The sequence below is a fragment of the Myxine glutinosa genome, unplaced genomic scaffold (assembly GCF_964187855.1).
Source record: "Myxine glutinosa unplaced genomic scaffold, kmMyxGlut1.1 SCAFFOLD_3196, whole genome shotgun sequence".
Classification (NCBI taxonomy): domain Eukaryota; kingdom Metazoa; phylum Chordata; class Myxini; order Myxiniformes; family Myxinidae; genus Myxine; species Myxine glutinosa.
The window spans coordinates 1-20,000 of NW_027619289.1; the positions used below are offsets into that span (position 1 = coordinate 1).

General features: G+C 43.7%; 1 protein-coding gene across 1 annotated transcript in view; it reads left to right on the forward strand.

Annotated features, from left to right (window-relative positions):
* Positions 1 to 1,322: 1,322 nt before the first annotated feature.
* Positions 1,323 to 20,000, forward strand: part of LOC137424637 (kinesin-like protein KIF1B) — a gene marked incomplete at its 5' end in the record, with an annotated part of 27,625 nt that continues 8,947 nt past the window's right edge. The window contains 7 exon segments of the mRNA XM_078769580.1: positions 1,323 to 1,468; positions 2,467 to 2,739; positions 13,916 to 13,987; positions 14,136 to 14,263; positions 17,566 to 17,730; positions 18,395 to 18,587; positions 18,751 to 18,869. Coding sequence (XP_078625706.1) covers positions 1,323 to 1,468; positions 2,467 to 2,739; positions 13,916 to 13,987; positions 14,136 to 14,263; positions 17,566 to 17,730; positions 18,395 to 18,587; positions 18,751 to 18,869 — 1,096 coding nt within the window.

The following is a 20,000-nucleotide window of genomic DNA, read 5'->3' on the forward strand; positions in this document are numbered from 1 at the left end:
CTGTAAAAACAAAACCCAAAGCAAATACTGTGGATCTACAAGATCTACAAGATTGAGGAATGTGGAAGAACAATTTTGAAGGAGGGTATGAACTGTCAGTCGGGAAGCAGGGCAACCCCTGGGAACAATAAGAAAGGAGAGAGAGAGAGAGAGAGAGAGAGAGAGAGAGAGAGAGAGAGAGAGAAAGAAAGAAAGAAAGAAAGAAAGAAAGAAAGAAAAGAAAAAAGAAAGAAAAAGAAAAAGAAAGAGAGAGACACACAGAGAGAGAGAGAGACACACAGAGAGAGAGAGAGAGACACACAGAGAGAGAGAGAGACACACAGAGAGAGAGAGAGACACACACACAGAGAGAGAGAGACACACACAGAGAGAGAGAGACACACACAGAGAGAGAGAGACACACACAGAGAGAGAGAGACACACACAGAGAGAGAGACACACACAGAGAGAGAGACACACACAGAGAGAGACACACACACACAGAGAGAGACAGAGAGAGAGAGAGAGAGAGAGAGAGAGAGAGACACACACACAGAGAGAGACAGAGAGACAGAAAAAATACTATTATTAGCCCGTACCCCTTGCAACGGGAGACGGATTTTGCAATCACCTCTGTGTGAGTCTGTCCGAGCCGTAACTTTTTACCATTTGAATTTTGTCATCAAAGTTTCAACAAAGCTTTATTATGAGAATATGGAGAAGACATTAATAATGTGGTCAAAAGGTCAAAGATCAAGGTTGCATAAAATCATCAATTTTCATCCAATTGACCTGAAATTTAAAGAATTTGCATATTACGTTGGTCATGAGGACCTGAAGGAAAAATCACTGATTTGGTTCACCAATCAAAAGCTAGAAGCGGATTGGAGTTTTTTCTGATCAAAAGTTCAAGGTTGCATAAAATATCAGTCATTCATATCAATATCTCAGTGATCCAATATGACCCAATTCATCAAGAGTAACCTATGTTTTGTTAAGAATGTCAAAAGGTCAAGCTCACAAAATCGTCAATTTCCATCTGATTGACTTGAAATTTGAGCAGGGTTTGCATGTCGGGTCACTGAAGTCTATTGCTTTTGAGGTCAAAAGTTCAAGATCGGCTAAAATCGTAAATGTTTTTGTATTTTCCTTACCTATTTTCGTCATATTTAGCATACGAAAGAAGAAGAAGCTAATACAAAGTGGACGCGGACGAGCTTTGCATTTTCGGATGTTTTCTATTTGATCTTCCAGTGATTTTACTACTCTAACCATGTCTTAATTGGACTCAGAACTCGCCAAGCCATAATCTTTTACCCCAATCTTATTCGCATCATTTCCAGGCATGCAGCGGCGCCGTCGGCGTGTACTAGACACATCTGTGGCATACGTGCGTGGAGAGGAAAACCTCTCAGGCTGGCGGCCTCGCAGTGACTCACTTATTTTGGAGCACCAGTGGGAACTACAGAGACTCAATCACCTCGAGGAGGTGAGAACATTTACTAAAAAGACTCACAGCTGTACGCTTGTCATATCATGTTTTTTTGTTGTTGTTGTTTTTTTACAGCATCGAAGGCTTTTAGTTTATCTGCCTCACACATGGATAGCAGCACAGCTGCGTCCCCAGAAAATGATGCAGCCAAGTGAATAACATTGCTCCACAAGCCTGTCCTTGGTCCATATGGATAACTGATTACGCATCTAAAATTTTGGCTCAACTCAACAATATTTAGGGGTCGCTTAAATTTCGTGTTTTTTTTTTTTTGTGTCTGCACCCTTTTCTGTGTTATCTGGAACAAATAGTAAGAAAACAAGCGAAACCAAATAATATATTAATCTAGCATAAATATCAAGGCACTGACACTCTGAGCAGTGCAAATAACATGCCAGTGGCTCCATGGTAGGAATTCAACTCAGGGCATAAAATTTCAACATTTTAAGTGACCTGTAAATATTCTCCGATTCACTCAAAATTTGGCATGAATGTTTCGTGTCTAATGGAATGAGAGCAGCCAGGTGGAGCATGAATTCTGTAACTTCATTTTTTACCATATAGACATGGACCACCTTAATGTGCACATATACCCAGCACCCGGCTAGTGATAGTTAGTGTAATTTGTCAGAGTGCAGTGATGCTGTTGAAGTTTTACCCCAGTCGTAGATCAGGACAGAAATTCAAAATTTTTCCAGGGTATGATCTCGTCTTACCTTTTGGAAAGATACCATGGGATATTTCCCTTCCATCAGTGAATGATAGCAGACAGGGCAGCCACATTAACATTCCCCCTCTGAAGGGCAATCATGATTGATTGTGCATCGTTGGTGCGACACCCTGCATGTAAGGAGCACCAGGATGACATTTTATAGTCAGGCCCGGAGTCAATCTCGTACTACTTAGCTCAAAGGCAAATATAGTACTGAGTTATCGTGTCAACCCAAGCATGCTGTATGTTCATCCTTAAGTAATTTTCTTGCCAACTCAACCAGGTGGAGCGCACAAGACATTTCCTGCTGTTGCGCGAACGGCTCGATGCAGATCGTGCACCGCTTGTCACCTCTTCGTCCCTCTCCTCATCTTTCTCACCCGCATCGTCCTGCATTGGGGGGCCACTCAGTGCCTCAACTAGTTGCTCCTCACAGATCTCAGGGACAGATGTTGGGACGCCTGTGCTGGAAACGCCAAGCTTCAGTGAGAGCAGTGGCTATGCCTCACCGCTTTCGCAATCTCTGCTTGAGCATGAAAAGCAGCTCGCCGCTAAGGTAAGATGTCAAATTACCTTGTCATCTGTTCCCCCTCTTCATGAAAACCACCATCATTAAACTTGAACAATTGTGTGAAATAGGATTCTGTAAGGTACAGTCACGTGAAAATGCAAGTACACCCCATGTAAAGTTTTGACTTTTTGTCCCCCGTCGCGCAGCGGAGCGAAAGGGGGACTATTGTTTTCCCCTCCGTCCGTGTGTCCGTCCGTCCGTCTGTGCGTGCGTGCGTGCGGGCGTGCGTGCGTGCGTAAGCGAAGGACCGCATTCGAATTTGGTGTGTGGGTGCAACCCACGTCAAAATCCAAGATGGCCGCCGCCATGTATGTCTGATGCCATGTATGTCTGAACCTTGTGAGATGAATATCTTGAAAAATAAGCGAAGTACCAACTTCTAATCTGGTGTGTGGGTGTATCTCGGCATAAGGAAGAACGCTGTTTAAAATTGGGTTGCCACGTCAAAACCCAAGATGGCCGCCGCCATGTATGTCTGAACCTTGTGAGATGAATATCTTGAAAAATAAGCGAAGTACCAACTTCTAATTTGGTGTGTGGGTGTATCTCGGCATAAGGAAGAACACTATTGAAAATTGGGTCGCCACGTCAAAATCCAAGATGGCCGCCACCACATATATGTCTGAACCTTGTGAGCGAAATATCTTGAAAAATAAGCGAAGTACCAACTTCTAATCTGGTGTGTGGGTGTATCTAGGCACAAGCAAGAAGGCTGTTCAAAATTGGGTCGCCACGTCACAATGCAAGATGGCCGCCGCCATGTATGTCTGAACTTTGTTAGTGAAATATCTTGAAAAATAAGCAAAGTACCAACTTCTAATCTGGTGTTTGGGTGTATCTAGGCATAAGCAAGGACGCTATTGAAAATTGGGTCGCCACGTCAAAATCCAAGATGGCCGCCGCCATGTATGTCTGAACCTTGTGAGCGGAATATCTTGAAAAATAAGCGAAGTACCAACGTCTAATCTGGTGTGTGGGTGTATCTAGGCATAAGGAAGAACGCTATTGAAAATTGGATTGCCACGTCAAAATCCAAGATGGCCGCCTCCATGTATGTCTGAACCTTGTGAGCGAAATATCATATCATAGCATGTTTTCTGCGTCTTCCACTTTGTCAACTCACATCACTTCACCGACGGGGGACCTAGGCGTAACGCTTGTTCAACATATTTCAACATACAGCTATTTGATCTTCATTTCAACAATATTGACAGATAAAGGTGATATAATATAACAAATATCATGAAACATTCACATTTTGTAGTCCATTGTATGATTGAAATAAACATAAATGCAAATTCGCATGTGGAAAAAGTAACTACACCCCTACATTTATCACTACTTCAAATACCTCAAATTAGAATCAGGTGCACCAGCTCAGGTGCAAATGATTAGAACATCGTTAGAGAGTATCTTGGAGGAACCTGTCTTATTTAAACCTCAGACATTTAGTTTGGTTTGCTCTTTGTTGTTGAAGTGTGCGGCGTCACCATGCCTAGATCAAAAGAGCTCCCTGAGGCCTTCAGAAAGAAGGTTATAGATGCCTACGAGTCTGGGAAGGGATTTAAAAAGATCTCCAAACAATTTGAAATCAATCATTCGACTGTCAGGAAGATCATCTACAAGTGGAGAAGATTCCAAACAACTGCCAACTTGTTCAGGCCAGGCCGCCCTAGCAAGTTCAGCCTGAGAGCAGACCGCTCGCTCCTGAAAGAAGTCTCTAAGAACCCCAGAATGTCATCACGGGACTTACAGGTAGCTCTTGCCACTGTTGATGTCAAAGTGCACGAGTCTACCATTAGAAAGAGGCTGCACAAATTTGATCTACATGGGAGGTGTGCCAGGAGGAAACCTTTGCTGTCCAGAAAGAACATCAGGGCAAGACTAAAGTTTGCCAATGAACACCTGGGCAAAGACCAGCACTTCTGGAACAATGTGCTCTGGACAGATGAGTCAAAGGTAGAGCTATTTGGCCACAGTACCAGAAGACATGTTTGGCGAAAACCAAAGACAGCATTTGACCACAAGAACCTGATACCAACTGTAAAGCATGGTGGTAGAAATATTATGGTTTGGGGCAGCTTTGCTGCATCAGGGCCTGGGCAGCTCACCATCATAGAATCCACCATGAATTCTTCATTGTACCAGAGGGTGCTTGAGGATAATGTGAGGCCATCTGTCGGAAAGTTGAAGCTCAACCGAAGGTGGACCTTGCAACATGACAATGACCCTAAACATACCCGTAAATCCACCAAGGAATGGCTGAAAAGAAATAAATGGAGGGTTCTGGAATGGCCAAGTCAAAGCCCGGATCTAAATCCCATCGAGATGTTGTGGGGGGATTTGAAATGAGCTGTGCATGCAAGAAACCCCTCAAACATCGCACAGCTGAAAGAATTCTGCATGGAGGAGTGGGCAAAAATTTCTACCAGTCGATGTCAGAGACTGGTAGACAGTTATAAGAAACGCCTACTTGAGGTTGTTTCTGCCAAAGGGGGCAATACCACCTGTTAGAGCCAAGGGTGTACTTACTTTTTCCACATGCGAAATTTACATTTATGTTTATTTAAATTATACAATGGACTACAAAATGTAAATGTTTCATGATAGTTGTTATATTATATCACCTTTATCTATATAAATAAAACACAGTTCACACTAGCCCACTTGATGACACAGGCCGATCACCATAGACTTATGTCCAATTCCGTAATGAGCGAGGCTAACTAGGTTCATCATCATGTCCATGCACTATGCAGAGCATCGCTGGTTGCTGGTATGATGAGCATCCTGGGAAGTGATGGTAGTGACAGCACTTTCCCCAAGCTCAGTGGCTGTGATAAGTGTTTGTCGTGTGTGTGTGTGTGTGTGTGTATGTGTGTGTGTGTGTGTGTGTGTGTGTGTGTGTGTGTGTGTGTGTGTGTGTGTGTGTGTTACCGATAGACTCCTAAACGGAGAGGCTCACGTGCTTGATATTTGGCACAGACATGGCCATTGAGCCTGGGAAGGAAATGGCCGACCTAAAAATATTTGACGAGATCCATATTTTTTATTCATATTTACCTCAGCGCATTTCAGCGAGGAACATTATACACGGAATCTCAGCCGGTGCCAGAGCAGCTCGCTGATTCGCTCAGAGCGATCACGTGATGTTCCATCCTCGCTGCCAGACCACTGAACTGAAAATATATAGAATGACCATTGCCATTCACACCACATAGGTGGAGATGTAGCTACGGGGCGCCATCTTGGTTGGCACTCGATGCTGGGCAATGGTGATTTTCGTCACGCGTTTGCACGTAATTCAGAGCGAAAAGCGATTGCGTTTTTTCACCTTTTGTGCGATCGAGTTTTTTGTCGATTTTGTGCGATATGAATTAAACGTCTTTGAAAAAGCTGTAAAACGTCTTTCCACAACCCTTCCTTAACCGATTGGAGCGGTTTATTGCCGCATAAAATGGCATTTTAACAGTTGTCTCGCTTTTAAAATCTGGGACACGTTCAAAACAAACGAGATCCGCGAAGCGAGTTGGTCGAGTCGTGCTAACCAACATGGCAACACGGCGGCTACACTTTTCACGGAGTATGAGCGTTCTATATATTTTCAATTCATTGCGCCAGACTCGCTCATGTACTTGATTTGTGGCATAGACATGGCCATTGGGCCTTCACGGTGTAATTTGTGCGAGGCCTTTGTCCGAGTGAGCTTGAGTCGAGAGGGCGAATGTACGGGTTGGGAATGTACGGGTCTCCCTTCCCCCGCCCGGCAACGCCGGTACTGGAGGGCGTCACAGGATCGGTGAGTCTCAAAATCCGCTTTGTGCTGTTGTTGCGAAGATGCAGGACGATGTCACGATTGTTGTGCTGCTCTCCTCCCATGAGAACTGCAACGTCATTGTTGACTGGCCCTCCCCTTCCTCCCCTCCCCTCTCCCTCCCCCCTCTCCCTCCCCTTCCCTCCTCTCCCCCTCCCCCTCCATCCTCCCCTTCCCCTCCCCCCTCCCCCTACCCTTTCCCCCCCCCTTACCCCCTCCCCTTCCCCCCTCCCCTCCTCCCCCTCCCCCCCTCCTACTTCCCCCCTCCCCCTTCCCCTCCCCCCTCCCCCTACCGTTCCCTCCTCCCCTTCCTCCTCCCTTCCTCCTCCCTTCCCCCTCCACCATACCCCCTCCCTCCCCCTCCCCTTCCCCATCCCTCCCCTCCTCCCCCCCTCACCCACCCCTCCTCCCCCCCTCACCCACCCCTCCTCCACATCCCCTCCCCCCCTCCCCCCTCCTCCTCCCCCACCTCCCCTTCTCCCCCTCCCCCACCTCCCCTTCCCCCCTCCCCTCCCCCCCTCTTCTCCCCTCCCCCCGTTCCCCTCCCCTTCCCCCTCCCGTCCCCCGCCCGGCAATGCCAGGTACTTCTGCTGGTCTATCAATATTGTTGAAATGAAGATCAAATAGCTGTATGTTGAAATATGTTGAAAAAGTCAAAACTTTACATGGGGTGTACTTACTTTTTCACGCAACTGTATCTGTTTGCAAGCTTCATAGGCCTAAGCAAGGCCCAGTAAAACCCCCAAGGTTTCCTAAATGAAGGTCTCATTTTCGAGTGTAATTTGAAAAATCCATATGGGATCATTTCTTTGATTTTCTGTAAAGATCTCGGTACATTGCATGAACAAGCAGAGTTCGTGTAACGTACTGATCTCGTATCTTCATTATGGTAACTCCAAAATACCCTTGCGTTTCCCAACAAAAAGAGTTCTCTTATTGGATGTTAATTGGATGATTATCCATCAATATCTATCAAACTTCTGCCCCTTACATGGTTGAGAGCGAGACAGACAGAAAGGGGGAGGATGGAGACAATCAGAAAGGGGTAGGATGGAGACAGACAGACAGAGAGAGAGACAGAATTAATCTGAAGCGATTGTCTTGTTTTGTTAAGATGCTCTGTCATCTTTCTTTCTCTTCCTCTCTCTCTCTCTCACTCTCTCTCTCTCTCTCTTTCTCTCTCTCTCTCTCTCTCTCTCTCTCTCTCTCTCTCTCTGTCTCTGTCTCTGTCTCTGTCTCTGTCTCTCTGTCGCTCTTGCTCTCTTTCTCTCATCAGAGGGGGAGTATTACCTTATCTGTTTTGCTAATTTCAGTGTTTCCCTTACTCCTGCCTCTCCTCATTTCCTGTTTTTGGGGGGCGGGGGGGTTTGTATAAAGAATCAAGGCTCGTATAAAAGCGAGAACACTTAATGGATCAAGACGCAACAGTAAAAACCAACACAATTGAGAGAAGGGGCAAACACCAACAGCAGGGTTGAAGGACAAAATAGAGGGAGACTTGGACAAATAATGGATGTGGGGAGAAATTGGGTAAGGGGGAAGTTGCATGGGGTGGATGGAATGGATACAGAAACAAACTCTCAAGAAAGAAAAACTGGAAATTTGAAGGATGTGGGCTTGGGGGAAGAAGGGGAACTGGGGGTAGAAAATATCATGGTGTTGGATGGGGGATGATCTGAGATGGTGGTGAACAACTCTCTTGAAGACCTGAAGGGAAATTTTAAAGTTAAAATCCCATCCTCATCATTTCTCAACCTCTGCAGCCGTTTATTTTTGTCATTGCATCATACTTAACTTATATGAAGAGTGAGAAAAAGGTTATCCACCTGACCAGTAAGTTAAGAGTACAAAATGGTGTTTTTAACCAAATATTAGTCACAACAATCACCAGAATCTCAAGTTTTTTCAATGCCAAAATACTTTTGAAGAATATATTTTATTTATTTGGAGGGATTAATTAAATTGAAGAGAATATGGAAGTTGATTCCCCAGGCAGGAAAAAAGAGAAACAAATGAGCGAAGGTGAGCAGTGATCCTGTATTTTTGGAGCTTCACCAGAAGGGGATTGATGGTGGACAGCATGCGCCCTGCACAAACATGTGGGTCGGGGGCAAAGCATGGAGAGGTCGGAGGGTGCAAGACCAGAAAGGAGGCGGACGAAAACAGACCACCGATATGTCTGCGATGGGAAAGTGATTTGCCCATAGACTCAGCTTCATCGTGGGAGATTCCAATGATCTTCAAGGCCTTGGTTTCCACAGCAGCTAGGTGTGGAGCAAGGGCGCCAGTCGAGAGTGGAGAGCCGTACTCCATCAAGCTGCATATTAAGGCCTCGTAGATGGATAAGAGTTCAGGTGTGCCAAGGAAGGTGACTGGCTTTAGGGACCAACTTTGAAATGTAGTTTGTCCAAGAAAGATCAAGGCTGACAGCAAGACCCAGGTGGTTGATTGATTTAACTTCCTCAGGAGGATTGTTAAGAAACGTCTTTTCGATTGTTAAGAAACTTTGAAATTTTTAATTGTAGTGTTAGCTACACTTTGAACTTTGGTGTGAATAGTTAAATTAATGCAAAATTGTTTGTTCTTGATGGTTTTTTTGTTTTGTTTTTTTGTAAAAAAAAGTAAAAAAAAAAAAAAATTAAAAAAAGTGATTGAACTTCCTCAAGGAGATTGTTAAGAAAGTTTTGTCGATTGTTAAGAAAGTTTTAAATTTTCAATTGTAGTGTTTGCTAAATTTTGAACTTTGATGTGAATAGTTAAGTGTTATGATTTATGAGTGTTATGATTATGATTTATGGAAGCGAGACATGGGTCATGAATGTAGAGCAGCAACGAAGGCTGGAAAGGGTGGAAATGCGAATGGTTCGATGGATGTTCGGAGTATCGTTGAGAGAGAGGAAGGAAAATGATGAATTGCGAAGGCTGGAAAGGGTGGAAATGTGAATGGTTCGATGGATGTGCGGAGTATCGTTGAGAGAGAGGAAGACAAATGATGAATTGCGAAAGATGATGGGAATAGAGCCTGTGATTGATGTTGTGAAGAGGAACAGGTTGAGATGGTTTGGTCATGTGTTGAGGAAGGATGAAAGTGACGGGTTGAGAAGAGTGATGGAAATGAATGTAGAAGGAAGTAGAGGACGGGGAAGACCGTGAAAGACTTGGCTAAAGATGGTGGTAGAAGAAATGCGGGCAAGGGGGTTAACAATGAGAGATGCAGAAAATAGGGCAAAATGGAGAAGATTGTCATGGGGACCGCAAGGCTAACCCCCGCTCTAGCAGGGAAAATGGCCTTAAAATGCATGTTGTTGTTGTGAATAGTTAAATTACCGCAAAATTGTTTTTCTTGATGTTTTTGGTTTTGTTAACTTTTTTTGTAAAAAAAAGTTTTAAAACAATTAAAAAGGTAAAAAAAATGTTTTTTACCTCTGCCACCAAAGGTGGCTGGAGGTTATGTTTTCACCACTGTCTGTCTGTCTGTCTGTCCGTTTGTGAACAAGATATCTCAAAAATTTGTGGATGGATTCAGACGAAATTTGGCAGAGAGGTAGCATGTGTGACAAGGAAGAAATGATTAGATTTTCGTGAAGATCCGGATTCGGATCCGGCTACTATAATTTTTTAAGTCGTTCTTCACCATTGGGAGATAGGGCCAAAAACGACATATAGCAGGATATCTCAAATAGTTGTGGATGGATTTGGACGAAACTTGGTGGGCAGGTTGTGTGTGTGACAAGGACAAATAGTTTCGATTTTGTTGAAGATCTGAATATAGATTCGGATATGAGAATTATTTAATTTTTAAAGTGATTCTTCACCATTGTGAGTGATCGGGCTAAAACAATACAAAGCAGGATTTCTCAAAAAGTTGTAGACGGATGATTTTGATTAAATGTGATTCTGTATTGTGATTTTCTGGTCTACTCTGGGATACTAAACGCAAACTGTTCACCTGGTGGAAGTATATGCTCTCTACTGAGTGCCGTTCTAGTTTTACTCTGCATTGGCGTACCTTTTATTGTCATTATTTTGTATTCGTTTTTATTTTAATTGTGTTTTATATTTTACATTTAATTGCCATTTTATTGCATTATTATATTTTACTTGTTAAATTTATCAATTGTAAAACTTACTTCAATTCGGCGTTTGGTCACGATGGAAGTTGAATAGAAATAAACCTTTATTATTATTATTATTATTATTATTATTATTATTATTATTATGATTATTATGCTAGATAGGAGGGTTTGCCATAAAGTCCTTTCAAAGAGAGATAGTGAGTGTGAGATTTGTCAGAATTGAAAGACATGTTCCAAGAGTTTGACCAGTTTGTGATGTTTGTCAAGGTGTGAAGAGAGGGAAGAGTGTGGAGTCGTCAGCAAATAGATAAAGAGGATTTCCCGAAGAGTTGGACAGATCGTTGATGAATATTAAGAATAGAATGGGGTTTAGAACACTGCCTTGGGGCACTCCGGCCTCGGCAAGGAGAGGAGAAGAAAGGATTCCATGGAGAGCCACATCTTGGCTACGAGAGTAGAGGAAGTCAGTAACACAACAATGGAGTTTGCCTTGGATGCCATAGGAAGAGAGTTTGGAGAGCATGGCAGGATGCCAGACCATATCACGAGCTCGAGATATGTCGAGAGAGATGGCCCTGATCTCATGATCCATGATCCATGATATTGAGGGCCTCCATCCATTTTTGGGTGAGTAGACGCAGCATATCCATGAGGGCAGAGTGACCTGATCTGAATCCAAATTGATCTGAGATGAGGTTGTTGGAGAAAAGGAAGGATTTCATTTCAACTGCGATGACGGATTCCATGACCCCGCTGATGATTGGATGTAAGCTCAAGCTAATAGGCCTGCAGGTAAGGGTATTGGTTTTTGCGCCTTCTAAGCTCCGCCTCCAAAGGTGGATGGAGGTTATGTTTTCACCTCTGTCTGTCTGTCTGTTTGTTTGTGAGCAGGATATCTCAAAAAGTTGTGGATGGATTCGGATGAAATTTGGTGGAGAGTTTGAGAATGTGGGGAGGACGAAATTATTAGATTTTGGTGAAGATCAGGATCTGCATCTGAATCTGAGAATTTTTTTAGTGATTCTTCACCATTGAGAGATAGGACAAAAATTACATATAGCAGGATATCTCAAAAATGCATGGACAGATTCGGAATAAACGTGGTGGACAGGTTGGGTTTGTGACGAGGACAAATTGATTCAATTTTGGTGCAGATGTGGATTGCGATCTGGATGCAATAATTTTTAGTATGATTCTTCACCATTGAGAGATGGGCCAAAAACTACATATATAGCACAATATTTCAAAAAGTTTGGATGGATTATGACAAAAGTTGGTGGATGAGTTGGTTAGATGACAAGAACAAGCCGATTAGATTGTGGTTCCGGTCCAGATCCAGATCTGGCCGTTCAGTGGGATACAAACAGTAAACTGTTTAGCCTGGCGTATGTATGCACTCCGTGCTAGTTCCAATTATACTTGGCCATGGACTGACACCCAACACCTGTGGCCTGCGGCCTATGCAGATTCACAAAATGGCCGCTGTATGTGCTCTGTTCTAAATTATATTTTGGTCAAGGAATAAAACTTGGAGAACAGTCCAATAAGCATCTTGCAGGGAATGAATTTGATCTCTCAACACACGAAATAATTAATACTTACCTTACCCAAAATAAACATGAATGAGAAACCGAACTGCATGAAACAAATGACTTCAGAAAATGTTTAAGAGGGCAACAAAGCGGTGTAAAGAGACTTTAAGTGGGAGTTCAACCTCTTCACAAAGCCCATGTGTCCTCCCCTACCCCTCATTCCTCCCCACATCCCTTATTTGTCCAAGTCTCCCTCTATTATGTCCCTAAACCCTGCAGTTGGTGTTTCCGCCCTCTCTCTACTATTCCTTTTGGTCTGTTGCATCCTGATCCATTCAGTGTTATAGGTGTTCCACAAGCCTTGACTTCGCATACAAAAAATATGTAAATTAAATATATAACGTGTCATGCTCCAAAATGCGAAAAATTCTGTAATCCAAATACTGTTCAGTCCCAATGAATTCGGATTTGGGAGTTTTCATTGCAACATGACACAGCTCTTATTGGCATTGTATGGTGTGATAAAGGTCATGACAGGCCCATAATGCCTTTTTGAGATTTTTTTGGATATGTTTTCACCCCTATTTGTTTGTCTGCGTTTGTTTTCACCCCTGTTTGTTTGTCTGTCTGCGTTTGTTTTCACCCCTGTTTGTCTGTCTGTCTGCATCTGTTTTCACCCCTGTTTGTCTGTTTGTCTGCATCTGTTTTCACCCCTGTTAGTCTGTCTGTCTGCCTGCGTTTGTTTTCACCCCTGTTTGTCTGTCTGTCTGCACCTGTTTTCACCCCTGTTAGTCTGTCTGTCTGCCTGCGTTTGTTTTCTCCCCTGTTTGTCTGTCTGTCCATGAGCAGGATATCTCAAATAGTTATGGATGGATTCTGACGAAACCTGGTTACAGGTTAGGTGTGTGACCAGAACTGATTGATTCGATTTTGATGAAGATCCGAATACTATAATTTTTTTAAAGTGATTCCTCACCGTTGTGTGGTACATAGGGCCAAAAAGGATGTACCAGCACAGCACGAAATATCAAAACATTATTGACAGATTTGGACGAAACTTGGACAATGTTGTGTGAGACAAGGACAAAAAAAAAAAAAAACACCTTTAGAGGCCATTTTTCCCCGCAAAGCGGGGGTTGCCCTTTTTCGGGGACCGTGGTTGTTGTTGTTTTTTGGTCCCCTTTTTGAAGCAATGTTTTACGGCCGGATGCCCTTCCTGCCACCAACCCTTTTTGTTGCCTTTTACGACAAGCAGGGAATTACCAGTGAACTGGTACTCAATTAGCCGACCTCGGAAGGATGACAGGCTGACTCAACCCCCCTGGCGTTAATTCAGCGATCGACCGGGATTCGAACCCAGGATCCTAAGCTGGCACCCTAGCCGCTAGCTCAACACCAGGGCCAAAAAGGATGTACCAGCACAGCATGAAATATCAAAACATTATTGACTGATTTGGACGAAACTTGGACAATGTTGCGTGTGAGACAAGGACAAATTGTTTCAATTTCGGTGAAGATCCAGATTGGGATCCGGCCTATCAGTGGGATACAAAACGTAAACTGTTCAGCCTGGTGGAGTCGGTATGCTTTCTACCGAGTGCAGTTCTAGTTTCCAATGTATTGCTGGAGCTGACCTCTAAAATCTGCTAATATTTAAACTCTATGGACCATTAGGTTTCAATGCTCTTTTGCATCTTTCAATAGCATTTCACATTTATTCCTTCTTCCTTTTCTTGCAGTGCCTCAGGATCTTAACTCATACCTTCAATAGAGAATTTACTCAAGTTTACAACAGCGTGAGTGATAACAAGGTATGGCCTGGCCTCTTTTGCTGTTGGAATTTGTTGCACACCTTGCTCATTGTAATGACACTGATGTTTGAGATTTACCATTTGGCCCATTCATTTTCCTCGCTTTCCCATCATGCTGAGTGACTTTTCCTGCCTTTCTTTGCTGCAGCTATCAGAGACTGCGTCAACGCTCACTCGTGAATTGTCCGTCTCAGACATCAGTAGTTCTACGACCATCACGCCTTCTTCCACGTGTCCCTCACTTGCTGACATGCGCTATGGTTCACTTGGACAGAGGTATGGATACCGGTTCTGTATTGAAAAATTGTATTCAGGTTTCCTTATTTTACAAGAATATGTCACATCATGTTATGTTTGTTGCATTTTGCCCCTTTTTTTTTTTTTTAATACAAGATCGAGGCTCGTGTAAGAGCTAACATGAAATCACATCAAACAAACTGACACATACAACATATGAAAAAGGGAGCGGGAGACAAGATGGGGAGAAAGAGGGAAGCACACAAGTACAACAGCAGAGAACATGGACATCAGGAGATCTGTGGGAGAGAGAGGGCTTGGGAGGAAGGGGCATGGGAAGGGGGGGGGGGTGAGGTATAAAACACACTGGTAGAACTTCCAGGAAGGAAGTCCGTATTTCAAAAAAGGGTATCTGGGGTGAATTAACGGGGGTAGAAAAGATCAGGATTTTGGATGGGGGAAGATAAGAAATGGTGGTGAACAACTGTTTTAAAGACCTGGAGGGAGGAGTGGGATTGAAGAGAGTGAGGGAGTTTGTTCCAGAGGCGGGAGAAAAGGGGAATGAAACGGTGAAGGTGAATAGAGAGTCTTGATTTTTGCAGTTTAACTATAAGAGGGTTGCTGGCAGATCTTGTGCGACCTGTAAGAATATTTGGGGGACAGAGCACAGAGAGAAATGGGGGAGCTAGGCTGGAGAGGATGTGGTAGAAGACAGAAAGACCACCAACCTGCCTGCGGTGACTAAGTGAAAGGCCCTCGGAGTTAGCTTCATCGTGGGAGCTTCCAATGATTCTGAAAGATTTGGTTTCAACAGCGTGAAGCCGAGCTAGGTGTGAGGCTGGAGCTCCAGCCCAGAGGGGGGAACAGTATTCCATTGAGCTGTGGATGAAAGCCTTGTATGTGGTGAGAAGCTCAGGTTTGTCAAGGAAGGACTTCGCACGACGGAGGATGCCCAGTCGACGACTGGCTTTGGAGGCCAGCTTGGAAATGTGGTTTTCCCAGGAATGATCATGGCAGATAGTGAGATCCAAAAGCTTGAGTGACAGAACTTCTTGGAGAGGATTATTCAGAAAGTAGATGGGAGGGTTGTCCAGTCGGTCTTTTCGGAGAGACATTGTAAGAGTGTGAGATTTGTCAGGATTGAAAGACATGTTCCACTTGTTTGACCAGTCTGTGATTTTGTCCAGGTCTGCAGAGAGTGAGGAGGCTGCAGGCTGCCGATCTGAGGGATGAGGAATGGAGCAGCAGAGAGTGGAGTCATCAGCAAAGAGATAGAGAGGATTTTCCAGAGAGTCGGAGAGATCATTGGTGAAGGCCAGAAAAAGCACAGGGCCCAGAACACTACCTTGGGGAACTCCAGCCTGAACAGGAAGGGGAGATGAGAGAACCCCATTCAGGGCCACATGTTGACTACGACCAGAGAGGAAGTCCGCAAGCCATGCGTGGAGATTTCCATGGATACCATAGGAGGAAAGTTTGGTGAGCAGAGCGGGGTGCCAGACCGTATCGAAGGCATGTGATATGTCAAGAGAGACAGCTCTAATTTCCTGTTTGGCATTGAGGGCCTCCATCCATTGTTGAGACAGCAGAAGCAGCACGTCCAGAGTAGAGTGACCTGGTCTGAATCCAAATTGCTGATCAGAGATCAAGCCATTGGAGAAGAGGAAGGATTTGATATCCGAAGCAATGATGGATTCCATGACTTTGCTGATAATTGGGAGCAGGCTGATTGGTCTGTCGTTGCAAGGATCTGTTTTTGCCCTTTTTTGTGTAAAGCGGTGATGTTTGCTGATTTCCAAGATGATGGCAGATGACCTTGAGCAAAAGAGAGGGTGAAGAGAACAGAGAGAGGGTGAGATAGAGCGGCAGAGCAGGATTTTAGGACCCGTGGGCTGATGCCGTCTGGTTCAAGTGCAGAATCAGAGTCGAGGATTGACAGAAACTTCTCCACCTTGTCAGGAGGGAAGGACACAGAGTCCAGGAGCAGTTGGGTACGACTGGGTAAAGTGGGAACAGAGAGAGATGGGTTTGGGACACAAGATTTTGAGGCAAACATAAAGTTGAGGCATTCGCCTTTGTCACGTGCGGATTCAGCTGTGTAGCCATTTGAGGTAAGGGAGGGGATGGAGGGGGAACAAACACCAGAAACGGATTTGACCAGACGCCACCAGGATTTGGAAGAGGGAGACAGGTTTGATAGTCCAGTCTTGAGAGTAGAGAGATATTGTTTCCTGGCTCTCCTGAGGGACTGACTCCTGTTTGTTCACACACTTGTGAACAAGAAACGTTGTTCACACTGTCAGCTAAGTATAGCAATTCAGGTCCATTGCAATTGTGCAAAAATAACACGCAGTGAGTTTACATTTAGTGTGATATTGAATCTGATCGAAGGAGGGGGGTGGGCGGTGTCAGACCCCCCAAAATAAGTATGTGCTCTCTTCTCTGAAACTACACAACGATTCCAATGAATCTCGATCATAAGCTTCATATCTGATGCCTAATGATGGGTATAGACCCCTGGGCTTGGGTGATTGTTGCTCCTGATCCAGGTGAGCTTCAAGACCCACAGTCCCATTATTTTGTAAATATTTCTAAAAAACAAACAAAACAAAAAAAACTCCCACTTTTGACATTATGGGTACTATGTGTAGATCAGTGACAAAAAATCTCAATTTAATCCATTTTAAATTCAGGCTGTAACACAACAAAATGTGAAAAATGTCAAGGGGTGTGAATACTTTCTTCTCAGTCCCTGTATATATTCAAAATCTAAATGTTTAAGGTGTGGTTGTGGCTGTCTGTGCCCTCAATGAGGACTTGCCTCATTGATACCCCGCGCATGCGAAGCACAAAGTGGGGTTAAGCAATTGGTTCCCTTCTGGCTGTCCGTCCATCTGCCCATCCACAAATGTCAGTTTATGATCGAGGAACAACTTGATTTCAATTGAATGTTATATTTTGAACATGAATCGGAAAATGAACGTGTAGTTCAGTCATACTTTGGCTCTGAATTTGTCCGATCACGCATGTGCAGAGAGGAGTGAGATAATATTTTTACTCTGTCTATCTGGATGGCAATCAAACAAAATTGAAAATCATTCCAAACAGAAACTTAGTTTTTAATGATGTCATAAAGGACGCAAACAACAGGCACAAAATACTAATGTAACATGTCCGGTGATGTAAAACACACTGCATCCATGGCGCTAAACTTCCTGAATATACGACCTTTAAAATCATTATTCTATCTAAATTAAATTATTTATTTGAACACTGGGTGGGGTAAGGTGTTCTATGAACTCTATAGTTTGTATTGTTCCCTCCCCCTCGATGCACAACAGGACTCCAGATGCAGGGTCACGTTCGGCAAGCCCATCTCCTGATGCCGAAACACCCCCAGCACTCAATCCACTGGGCATCTGTCTGCCAAGTCACTCGCCAGGCAAGAGTGTCGTGGACAAGCCTTCAGCAAAATTTGTGCCAGACATTGAGGAGATCCGAATCAGGTAAGGGCCTGAGGGAGTGTAATACAGGAAAAAGGTCTCGTGATTCGAGTATGGTCAAATCATATAATTGGGGACGTGAGATTGAAGCCTACTTCTGTTTGTTAATTACTTAATCACAGGATTCACGGAAGTGTGCAGTACATGGATTGTGCTTGGTTTTTATAGTTTCTCGCAGTACGCTTCTATTTCATTGGATGCCAATCACGTCTGAATGAATATGAATGATCGTTTTGAAGGCCATTTTCCCCGCTAGAGCGGGGGTTAGCCTTGCAGGCCCCATGACAATCATGGTTCCCTGTTTGAGGCAATGTTTTTATGGCTGGATGCCCTTCCTGACGCCAACCCTTAGTCGCCTCTTACGATGCGCAGGGATAGGGTGTACCTATTCTAAATCGGGGTACACACCGGGATCATTCATCCCAGCAAGCTGGTACTCAATTTGCCGACCTCGGACGGATGACAGGCTGAGTCAACCCCCCTGGCGTTAATTCAGTGATCGACCGGGATTCGAACCCAGAATCCTAGGATCCCAAGCCGGCACCCTAACCGCTAAGCCAACACCAGGCATTATCACGTCTGAATTTGGAAAATAACAAATAAAGCATTCCTTGTTCATCATTATCCTCCTGATGGTGTTCATTGACTTCCTCCGTTGCCGTTTCAGCCCCGTGGTGTCAAAGAAAGGTTACCTGAGCTTTCTGCAACCAGTCAGCAACTTGTGGCAGAAGCGCTACGTGGTGGTGCGACGCCCATACGCATACATATACAATGGGGACAAAGACCCTGTAGAGCGTGGTGCGCTCAATCTCTCATCAGCACAGGTGGAATACAGCGAGGATCAGCAAGACATGCTTAAGGTGAGTGTTAGTACATTGGAGCTTTTACAATGAGTTGATAGTCACACGAAAACTTTCAGGTTTATGAGTAAGAAGAGGAGTGAGGGTGCTTTGGAATGAGTCTTCATTATTTTCTATCATATTTTGTGTTATTGTGGATCCATTGTCCCCTCTCTCTCCGTAGACCCCAAACACATTCGTCCTTTGCACCCAGCACCGAGGCATCCTGCTGCAAGCCTGCAATGAGAGAGAGATCCAGGATTGGCTGTACGCCTTCAATCCCTTACTCACTGGTTCCATCAGGTAACTCAAGTTTGTCTATGTTAAGAAATAATGGGCAAAAAATAATTTGTGTAAGCAAGATCGTTTAGTGGGGAGGACAGCGGTCCGGCATCACCACAATATGCTCTGCCATATGTCAAGGTGTGTAAGTACTTTCATTAATATTCAAATTAATGCTTAAATTGACAAAAATATAAAACCTTATTTTTTGCTTAATATAAATTATGTCGGAAGGACATTTGGACTTTCTTTTATTTATTTTTCCTTAATCTCAGGTTACACATGTCAATTTTCCTGTTTAGCAATCAGAATTGCAATGATCCATGTGTATGTTCCTGACTGTTTGGTCCTGTCATATTTCACAGAGTCCTGATAGAACCTGGACACTTTGGATGAGACTCGTTTATTCTCTTGTAAGGGTGTGGTGAACTTAATCCGACAATTTATCTTCACGACGCGGTCGAGCAATCTTTTAACTAGTCTCCTGGGTATTGATTAGCTTTGCAATCTGCCATTGGCATCAAAATAAAAGAATCACATGATACTTTGTGAAAACCTTTTTAGATATTTATTTTTTTGCTGTTGTTTGGCTCGGATAACTGATCCTTTAAAAATAAAAAATAATAATTTTAATCTCTAAAGGTAGAAGTTTCCTTCTGTCAACTCACATGATTAACATGGTCAAAACAGAATGTACAAGAAAAAGAGCAATCAGAGATTGCAAACCCTCGCCTGGATGTATTTTCAGTGGTTTTTAAGGGTTTTGTGTTAAAACAAATATGGCGGCCGAACCACATAACAGATGACGTCATCATTATTTTTTTCCTAAACTAATTTATTCCTAGATTATGCTCAAGAAATTTCATCTTGATCGGATGAAGTTTTGTACTTGTCGAATTATGACGTCATAATGGAGGCACCTATGACAGTATGACATCATCATTAACATATTTTATTCCCCATGGGGAGTTCTTTACAATGAGCCATGTCTCAATTTTTTCTATTCAGCACTTTCGGAGATATAGAGGTGCAATTTTTTTTGTTTTTTCCAAGATGGCGGCCGAACCACGTGACTGATGACATCATCATTTTTATTTCTCCACCAGTTTATGCCAACATGGTGCTCAAGAAATTTCATCTTGATTGGATGAA